Source organism: Trachymyrmex cornetzi, unplaced genomic scaffold (genome assembly GCF_001594075.2).
Source record: "Trachymyrmex cornetzi isolate Tcor2-1 unplaced genomic scaffold, Tcor1.1 scaffold166, whole genome shotgun sequence".
Classification (NCBI taxonomy): Eukaryota; Metazoa; Arthropoda; class Insecta; order Hymenoptera; family Formicidae; genus Trachymyrmex; species Trachymyrmex cornetzi.
The window spans coordinates 562045-572426 of NW_017296266.1; the positions used below are offsets into that span (position 1 = coordinate 562045).

The 10382-nt window shown below is 35.5% G+C and overlaps 1 protein-coding gene across 4 annotated transcripts; it reads left to right on the top strand.

The window, feature by feature from the left end:
* The first annotated feature begins 764 nt into the window (after nucleotides 1-764).
* On the top strand, nucleotides 765-10167 carry Herc4 (HECT and RLD domain containing E3 ubiquitin ligase 4). Of its 4 annotated transcripts, none has more exons than XM_018504364.1 (18): nucleotides 765-1158; nucleotides 3810-3996; nucleotides 4076-4186; nucleotides 4289-4411; nucleotides 4492-4767; nucleotides 5730-5881; nucleotides 5958-6074; nucleotides 6252-6512; nucleotides 6688-6815; nucleotides 7011-7179; nucleotides 7450-7740; nucleotides 8026-8205; nucleotides 8317-8403; nucleotides 8468-8653; nucleotides 8833-9143; nucleotides 9216-9365; nucleotides 9458-9797; nucleotides 9940-10167. In XM_018504364.1, the coding sequence occupies exons 2-18, from the start codon at nucleotides 3882-3884 to the stop codon at nucleotides 10090-10092; spliced, it is 3150 nt and encodes a 1049-aa protein (XP_018359866.1). In that variant the 5' UTR covers nucleotides 765-1158; nucleotides 3810-3881; the 3' UTR covers nucleotides 10093-10167. The 4 variants fall into 4 exon arrangements, with proteins under 4 accessions (XP_018359866.1, XP_018359868.1, XP_018359867.1 ...); XM_018504366.1 differs by having other exon boundaries at nucleotides 765-974; XM_018504365.1 differs by having other exon boundaries at nucleotides 765-959.
* The last annotated feature ends 215 nt before the right edge of the window (nucleotides 10168-10382 follow it).

Below are 10382 nucleotides of genomic sequence, written 5' to 3' on the forward strand. Positions count from 1 at the left end.
TACAAATAAATTTTTTTTTTGTTACAGCATACTTTGAATCTATTCTGCTATCCACCGCGGATGCCCTCATCACAAGCAGGCTACCAAAAAATGTGCTGCACGCTATTTTGTTTTTTATTATTATTAAAAATATTGACATTTTGTATACCAAAGTACAAGCAACAAATATATATAAAAAGATTTTTTGTGTATCATGTATAGTTTTTTTAATTATTACCTCCCAAAGTAAGGTATGATTTTGAGGCCTCCAAGGTGTACTAACCCCTTAATGAAAATTTTTAATTCGAAAATTCGTAACACAAACTTTAACGTTTGAAAAAGAAGTCACTAAACTCGACAAAATATTATTAAAAATCCGCCATTTTGTTGTAAGTGCTTCGAAAATTTCGGAATAGCTCTACAAGTCGCAGAATATGTCAAAGATTATTGTGTAAAAATTTGAATAATAAATATTAATATCCGGCTGAGATTTCGCGAGTTGAAATGCTGCCGTTCTCCCAACGCCACTTTTTGCGGTTGTACTAATAGCAACATTTTTCTTTCATGTAATTTATTGAATTTTTGTTTACGTGCCAAATACAAAGGAAAATCAACAAATATATTTTTAATAAACGATATTTTTGCTAACTAAATTAAATATGAGAACTATCCCAACAGGATTTAATTTCCTCTCTCAAAACAAATTGATATTTACGGCTCAACAATTTTTTACACATTCTTATGAAATTATTGAAATTATTCAGAATTTTGGGGGGAAGGCTACAGCCCCCACAACCCCTCCTTCTGGCTACGCCACTGATGTACGTCAAGCTATATGCACGTCAAGCTATACGCGGTATCTGATTACCGTGGATTACTACTCATCATGTCAGTTTAGAGAAACGTTGCAATTGTCATTCGTCGATCGATCTCTATTGTTTCGCTTTCCGGTCGGGCTCTGCAAGGGTCTACTAAAAAATGTAAGTGAGGTGCAGGTGCGTTCTCAGTTAGTATAAGTAGCAATAATAGACTGCTATGCAAACGGTACGAGTGACACATCGCGTCTTCCTCGTTCTCGCTCGTTCTGCGCAACAAGCTGTGTTACGTGCATCGATCTGCAATGATGTGATAACCTAAACTAAACAAAACATCGCCATTCGGATCTCACCGATCTTGGAGGTATACTAATTAACCGTTCGTGTTCGTGTGACGAAGTTCAGGGACGATTAGATTTCCAATAAGCTCCGTTGTTATTCAACAACAATCCTGGCAAAAATAAAAATCCAAGTGTAAATCCAGTGGCACACGACGCGTGTTTTCTTACACGGTTGCTTGCGTTTTAGTAAATTACTAGAAATTCTGCACTCTGTGTGGTGCAAAATGCTAAGAATTTACTCTCTCTAGAACGCAAGCGATCCGGCAAGAAAACATACATCGTGTGCTGCTGTCTCAGGTCGAACGCGTAAAAAAAAAAATAAGATAGAAGCGTAAATGAAGCTTCTGAAATGCGAAAATTGAGACAATCGAAACGTACCTAAAAGAAGCGTGTATTTCTGTCGCTTTCTCTTTACACATTCAATTTATGCTCCGATTTTTATAGATCCTTCTTTCTCACTCTTGTTTTGACAAAACCACTCGTGATCAGATCGTTTCGAGGTCTCTGCTGTCTAAAGATAAATCGAAATTAAATCGAAATTAATTCTTAGAAATAGAAAGAGATAAAAAATAAGCTGAACTGAAATTAAACTTAAATCTACGTTGATAGAAACGGGCATAGCTCAATTTTCCTAGTTCTTACAATTAAAAAAGATGAATCGAGATTAAAGTTAAATTATTACGTTGGTAAAAACAGGCATAAGAATTTTAAAAAATGAAGAACAAGTTGAACAGAGATTAGAAATTAATTACATTGATAAAAACAGACATAACAAAAAGGATAAAAAATAAGTTAAGCCGAAATTGTAGTTAATCGTATTGATAGAAATGGACACTAGTGATACCAGTCGACACAAACATCATTCAGTAAGTAAATAACAAAGATAGAACGTGACTAATTGTGTCAACTTGTATCATCAAGTGAAAAGTACACAAAATCGTAAAAAAAAAAACATTCGGAAACGAGGGAAGAGGAGAAACGGCAATTTCGCGTTTTACGCGACGTCATCCGACGTTCTGGAACCATCGACGTCACGGGATCATCGAACGATCGCGAACAATCGAACTCGTTCAAAGTCATTCCGTTTACATATACATTTAATGATCAGAATCTTGCGAAGGGGAAGGGATTTCGAGGGATCCTTTCTTCATTCGTCTCGTCTCCCTCCAACGGTCTTTTCCATCTGTTCCGTTCAACGTCTTTATATACATTTCTTTCTTTGTCGTTCTTGGGACGATGAGGAACGGCGGAGGAGCACGCTCGCTCGAGAATATTCGCTTTGCGGAGCGTTTCACGAAGGTGCCCGAGTTAACCTCTCGACCGCGCCGCGTTACCGAGAATACCGAGTCTCCTACTCTTTCGTTTCGTTTGGCTTTGACACACGCGGTGGAGACACGAGGACTGTTTAGAGCCTGGCCGGAGTTGAGGGACGTGCGCTAATCGCGACAGAACAGACACGCGGCCTCGTGGCCGCCGCGACTCGGACGTGTTCGGTATTATTCATTTGACGACTTCGACGTACCGGCATCCTTGACACGAGAGATCGAAGCCCGAAGCACCCGGAGGATTATTTTTGCGACCACGCGTCTCGCACAAATACACCAACCACCAACACACGTCACACACATGTGCCGCCCACGAGCCTGATGCCTCTTCGCGTGCGCGCGCTCGCTCGCGCGCCGCGAAAATCGAGGGAGATATAGATAAATATGGTTAGTCACACTTAGATTCTCTTACTCAGCCTCGGCGCGAGAGACGCCAATATCCTCTTTTTAGGTATGCTCGGCTTACCTAAAAAGACACGTGGACCCACGGCCCTCCGTAAAGTCTAGCAAGACCGCTCGAGCACTGCTTGTTACTCACCGCATAAGCGGCATTTTCGATTCTGGCTGTATCGACTTTGTGTTACCGAGTCGGGGCAATTCTCACGCGAAAAAGAAGACGGCCTTCCGTAGAGTCACGTCGCGACGCCTAGCCGCTCGGCCGAGAGAGAAGCGTCGGTCAGAGTTTATTGTTTTGCTAATTGATTTATCCGGGAGAAGCATTTATTTATCGAAATCCAAAACAGGGATAAACCGACGCCCCGACGTCATGTGATGTCTGAGACGTCTTCTCGTGTTTGGAAATTTATTTGAAATGGAAATCAAAGTGATATAAATGGCAAAAGTTAATTACTAAGTTAAGAAATTAATGATTATATGAGATCGTTAGGTACATGAATCGGATTTATAGATATTAGTAATTCAAAATATGACAAGGACTTTACAAGAAGAGAATTGTTTATTTTTGTTGAATGTTTGGATGAATTTATAGTACTTTGCATGTATAATACACATCTGTGTTGAAAGTGACATATATAAATTTTATTTTTATTTTATTGTATAGAATATGAGATCTGTATTCTTTTTAGTTGAATTTCTTGCACGATTCATTCATGTTGGAGAGAAAAACAGAAAAGATGAACTGAGTAAAAAAACAGAACCAGAGATTAAATGTTTTATGTTATACAAGTATTTATGTTAGGGATAATATATAAGTATTTTTATGTTTTTGATATTGATTTAATATTTCATTAAATAAATAATATATTTAGTGTATTATATATAATTGCTTTTTGAATATTTAATAATGTATATAACTTATTCACATATAATTTATATATCTGTGCATATAGGCAGGCAGATCAAGAAAGTGTTCGACAGATGAGAGTGATCTAGCAGTGAAGCGGATCAAGAAGTACTGCAGAATGTTCTGTTGGGGCAGTACTATTCACGGAGAGCTGGGTTTGGGCGGTATCGAGGATGAGAATATTTTTATGCCAAGAGAAGTGGATTTTGCAGAAGCCAGCAATGTCGAGCAAAGTAAGGTCCTTGAAAGATCTTGATGCAAAGTCTACAAAATTTCTGTCACGAGAATGTTCTGACGAAAATTAAATTTCAGTTGCGTGTGGAGAAAATTATACCATAGCTATTACGAAAGAAGGTAAATTGTATTCCTGCGGTAATAACGACTATGGACAGCTCGGTCACGAGAAGGCGAGGAAAAGGTTACGTGAGTACAATAAGAAGTTTCAATGAAATTAAATATGCCATTTAGATATCTCCTAAAATTCTTTATCAACTTTGCTAAAATATATTGATTTCTTTTATATAGAGCTGATACCTGGCCTAGACGCATTTGTATTCAGAAAAATAGCGTGTGGTAATTGTCATACTCTGGCTGTGAATGAGTGGGGACAACTTTTCAGTTGGGGTTGTAATATGAATGGTCAACTAGGTAACATATACATTTTATTTTTTTATCTATACATAGAGCCTGCTATTAAATATGATAACCATATATTTATCGTTCCACAGGATTAAATAGCGTCGATTGTACAGAGCGTGTTCCACGTATGGTTAAAGTATTGGGTACAAATGTGATAGTGCAGATTGCTTGCGGTGTAGAGCATTCAATTGCTCTAACTAACGACGGAGAGTTGTATGCGTGGGGTAGTAATAGAGAGGGACAATTAGGATTAGGGTCGTACACGACGACTGAAATAAAACCAAAAAGGATTTCTACTTTAGCTGCTGTACCAATTGCATTTATCGCATGCGGCGGTTATCACACTATAGTCATATCAAAATCAGGTAAGACATTGTGTACCGTTCGACTTCACGTGAATAGAGCCTATTCTTGAATCTATATCGCATATGAAAATCTGTAATAAACGCAGTGATGGGTAAGATACTCTTAAAATTTATCTAGATACAGATACAGTTACATATACGAAATTTTATCTAAATACAGATATAGATACACGTATTAAGATGTATATAAGTACAGATATCAGATACTTTGAAAGTATCTTCAGATACATTTCAGATACTCTTAAATTAATTTTATTGTAATAATGGTAATGTGTAAAAAAAATGTATTAGTTATTAAATGAATCATTCATTTATTCATATAGATAATTCGTATAGATAATCATTTATTTATTTATATAGATAATTGAAGAAACTTATAATTACCATAAAACGATTTAGGATAAAAATTATAAGACGATATTATTCATCATAGATTTACAAATTAAAAATGCTTCCAGTATTGTGTTTCCAGTTTAACTATACGTGCGTTGGAAATTTTACAGTCTAAGATCACTGGCTGCTTTCAGCAGAAAAAACAACTGTGTAACTGTAAAATTCTTTAATATGACTGATTTGCATTTAGATCCTGTGAGGAACTAAAGGAAAAACTAATCATGTTACAGAATTTTGCAACAGTAAAGCTGTTTTTTTCTGCGGAATAGAATCAATCGACAATCACGTATCCATAAAATGGAATTATGACTGTACCGAGGAAATGTATCTGCAAAATGCATCTGAAAATCAGTTCAGATACTGTGGTTTTTTATATAGATACAGATACAAATACTCGAATTTGAATGTATCTCAGATACAGATTAGATATACAAAATGTATCTTTATACATGTATCTAGATACATGTATAGAGATACTACCCAACACTGAATATATGTAATGTATACTATAGATTTCGTATGGAATATTTTTCAGGAATAAGGCTCCTGCATTTGTTGTTTTCTCACAGGAGCTGTATTCTCGTGGGGGAGAAATACCTTTGGACAATTAGGACTAAATGACGTACAGCAGAGGAATTTACCATGCCAGTTACGTACTCTGAGAAACGCGAAAGTATGCTATGCGGCATGTGGCGAAGAATTCTCGATGTTTTTAACAATGGTAAATTTTATTTATCCATCAGACAATACTCTGAAAATTAGAGCAATCCTAAAATAACTTTCTGCGGTTATTTCAGGACGGTGGAGTGTTTACATGCGGTGCTGGAATGTATGGTCAGTTAGGCCATGGGAATACTACAAATGAGATTTTGCCACGGCAAGTTATGGAGTTGATGGGTAGCACGGTAACACAAGTAAGCTATAATTTACAAAAATAATATTGTGTTATAATTGTGTACATAATTAAAATGTAATTTTACTGATGAAGATACCATATTACATTAATCTTATTTATTTTACACAATTTATATATATTTGTTAATCTATTTTAAAAAATTACATCTTAATGATATTAACATTTTATTGTACAGATATCTTGTGGTAAAAGACATACATTGGCCTTAGTGCCGTCTAGAGGGAGAGTTTACGCTTGGGGTTTGGGAGGCGCTGGACAATTGGGCAATCGTGCTTCACAGAGTGCTACAACACCACAAGTCGTTCTAGGACCTTGGTCTTCGCCGAGCGGATCATCGGTGATGCTCGACCTACACTATAGTCCTCAAATCGACTGTGTTGTTAAGCACATCTTTAGTGGAGGCGATCATTGCTTTGTTACGATCAGTCACAAAAAAGTATGTTTTTCCATATTACTCACGCTCTTATTGTTAAGTTATTTTTCAAATTTATAGGTTTATATCAGCAGTTTTCTTTTTGAAAAAGAAAAGAAGAGCACAACGGAATATTTAATTTTGCATCATTTCTGTAATAAGATATGAAAAATTGATCTTTACTTAAATATATCAACAGGATAATATAAAACCAAGCGACTGCAGAATATTAGAGCCGACTTCCCAAATTCTTACGGTGATGGAGGAAAAACTAGCCGAATGTCAGAAGACCTCACCAGGTTCACCGGTGAATCATGAATTAATGACGTGAGTGAAAAATATACGTATTAAAGAATTATACTATTTAACACAGAAATTAGGCGCATATTTACTCGCGTTTTTCTCTTCGTTTTTTTTTTTGATTATTGCTGAGACATAACGTCTCAATAGATTTGATCTAATTGATTTTGCCATAGTCTCAGTTATCGCGTAGATTTTAAGTGTTTATGCGGTATTTTTCAGGTATCTAGAAACTGTATTCAAAAGTCAAGCGTGTATAAACGCATCCTTTTTACTCAGTAATGACGCGCACTATGGATGTTCAAGCAAACATCACGGAATCAATATCGACTACGCGATCAGATTATTTGGAATTATCTCAGAACTGGACAACAGCACGATTCAAGAACTGGTACATATATCGCTAGGTATTCACCAACACCGAATGCGAAAGTTTATTTTATCGCATAAACGCACGCACAAGTTTAATTGCTACATACAGCAAACACTAATCTAATTCAATGTTGATATTCAATGCAGTCAAGAAAAGGAGTAAATTGTTTACAAATACAAACATAAATGTTCGAACATTTGAGTTCGTTCGGTGTTTGTTAAATTTATACCCAACTTACATATATGTAAAATATTGATCGATCTCTAAATAGTGACGTTTTCATTTCAGATTTTCGCATGCGTAACTGAAAGTCTGATACCATCGTTTGTTGACTCTCCGCCCGATGTGGAGTCCTTAAGAGTGTACTTAACGCTACCGCTATATCATCGCTTCGCAAATCTGTCCAACTATAGCTCTTTGCAAACGCCATTCTGTAAAGCGGTATTGAAATTGAAGGCTGAGGCTTGTAAGATCGTAGGCATGTGGTGGAGCTCAGCCCCTCCATACTACTTTGAGAGACTCGTGAGAATGTACAAGTCTGTGGTGCTGCACTTTGTGAAGCAGTCGACGGCGGATAAAGTAAATGGCGCGCAGAAATGTTCACATAAACGACAAGGGAATCGAGCGATTAGAAAGAAAAAATTCACAAATTTTTTGAGCTTTTCTATGTTGCGTTATAAGTTCAGCAATCAAAAAATTGTTCAGTAACTAGTTCTTGTTTTCGCTGTAAAAGAATAAGCCAGTACAAAATTTTTTACCAAAATTACCAAAATATTTTTATATATAAGATACTTATGAAAATTTTGTCTTAAAGAGAGATGCAGATTTATTTTATATGATAATTTTGGAGAACATGTTCCACAGGCCATCATGTGGATTGAAAGCCTGCAATGTGCTTTACAACTATTAGGACTATTATATAAACTAAATATCATAGCTGGTATACGAGTACCCCATGAGACTTTCCATTTGTCAGAATTATCGGATTATGTAGACATTGCTCATGAATACTGCAAATGGCTGACAGAAGAAGATCGGTCTTTTGTAAGTGACTCTAAATTTTCTGTGCTCCACTTAATTCATGTATATACAGTGAATTAAGTAATACATCGTACTTATTTGTTATGCACATATAATATTCCTACATTTTTTCAGTACCGTAAAATATACTTCTGCAATTATCCTTTCCTGTTCGATGCCGAAGCGAAAACAAAGTTGCTCGAAACCGATCAATCTATACAGGTATAAAAAAGAATCTATTTAAAAATAATCGTGTGCATTGTGTAATAAGCTATATTTATATTAGATGCAATCCGCGATGAATGAAGTGGCATCACGAGTTGTGAGAGATATAATGCTTGGAACACCTAGCCTAAACTTTCAACAGTATAGTCAATTTGTAATATTGCACGTGTCACGGAATAACATTGTCAAAGACACTCTGGATCAACTGCTAAAGTACGATTCTAACGAGTTAAAGAGACCACTTAGAGTAAGTATTAAAAGTTCTAACGCCTTTTTTAAGAATTAGATAAATATGTTTTGAATTTATTAAAATTCAATATTGCATTTTAAAAGAAATGTTATAAATATTCTAAATGTTATAGTGTGTACAATCTTTTACAAGCACTAGATAATTAGCGTATAGTTACAGCATTCAAATTCTTTCAGGTTAAATTCCGTGATGAAGAGGCTGAAGATGTGGGTGGCGTGAGGAAAGAGTTTTTTATGCTTCTCTTCACAGAGATTCTCGATTTTAAGTACGGTATGTTCCAAGAATACGAAGAAACAAGGACAATCTGGTTCAGTTCGGATTCGTTAGAAGAAGAAGTTATGTATTTTCTAATTGGCGTTCTCTGCGGCTTGGCCATTTACAATTTTGTAATTATCAATTTACCATTTCCACTGGTCATGTATAAGAAACTTTTGGGAGAATCGGTTGGGCTAAATGATATCAAGGAAATGTCACCGACGATAGCTAGGTATTTCGTTCATTCCCAAAACCGTACATTATTTATCACATGTTAAATTATCAATGAATATATGCATTGCAGAAGTTTAGAAAGTGTTCTCAAATACAACGAATCGGATTTTGAAGAAGTATACAGTTTGTGCTTCGAGATAAGTAGAGAAGTGTTTGGCGAGCTGAAGATCTTCGAATTGATACCCGGCGGTAATAAAATTCCTGTAACATTAAGAAATAAGTACGTAAACATTTCATGTATATTGACACCAATAATAATAATAGAAGAACAAGAAAAAGAAGAAAAGGAAAGCAAAACGCTTTTGTTTGCAGGCAACAATACGTTGACCTTTACGTGGATTATATATTAAACAAATCAATAGAAACGCAATTCAAAGCGTTTCATAAAGGTTTTCATAATGTATGCGGTGGAAGGGTGTTAGAGCTATTTCGTAGTCACGAATTGATGTCGCTTCTCATTGGGAATGAGAATTACGATTGGGAAGAATTGGAGAAGAATGCCACTTATAAGGACTGCTATTCCAAAAATCATCCTACTATCATGCTCTTCTGGCAGGTCTTTCACGAATTACCGTTGGAGGAAAAGAAGAAATTTCTACTTTTCTTAACAGGCAGTGATAGAATACCTATACAGGGCATGAAAGCTATAAAAGTAAGAGAAAGTGACATATTGTTAAATTGTAGAATATATATAGAGAGAGAGAGAGAGAGAGAGAGAGAGAGAAGGGGGGGGGTGAGTGAGTGAGTGGGTATTCATAAAAAAAAATATATACTATTTGTTATTTTTGTTACAGATAACGATACAGCCAATGACTGACGAACGTTTTCTACCGGCTGCACATACATGTTTTAACCTTCTCGATCTGCCGCGTTATCAAACTCGTGAAAGATTGAAATACAAATTGTTGCAAGCTATCCAACATAATCAAGGATTCTCACTCGTGTGAGATCGTGAACCGCCTAAACAAGCTCAATAATTAATTACATAATAAAATGTAAATCAACAGTGAATTGAAAAAATATGCAAATTTAATAGTCTTTTATTATGATAATAACCTATAAATGAAATATGAGATAAGTATATGGAAAAAAATAACTTAAATTTTTGACTATTTGAAAATAAAAATGTCATGCTTCTGATTTAAATTAAACCGATTAGAACATCATTTTTTTTTATATCAAATTTATCAATATTATTATTTGATATGCACTTTGATAATATTTAATACATACTTGT

Bases quoted from the DNA above. Each gene is read 5' to 3' on its own strand.
- Herc4 (XM_018504363.1), top strand. The intron at 4,412-4,491 runs GTAACATATACA...ATCGTTCCACAG, and splicing joins TAATATGAATGGTCAACTAG to GATTAAATAGCGTCGATTGT. The intron at 9,144-9,215 runs GTATTTCGTTCA...TATGCATTGCAG, and splicing joins ATGTCACCGACGATAGCTAG to AAGTTTAGAAAGTGTTCTCA.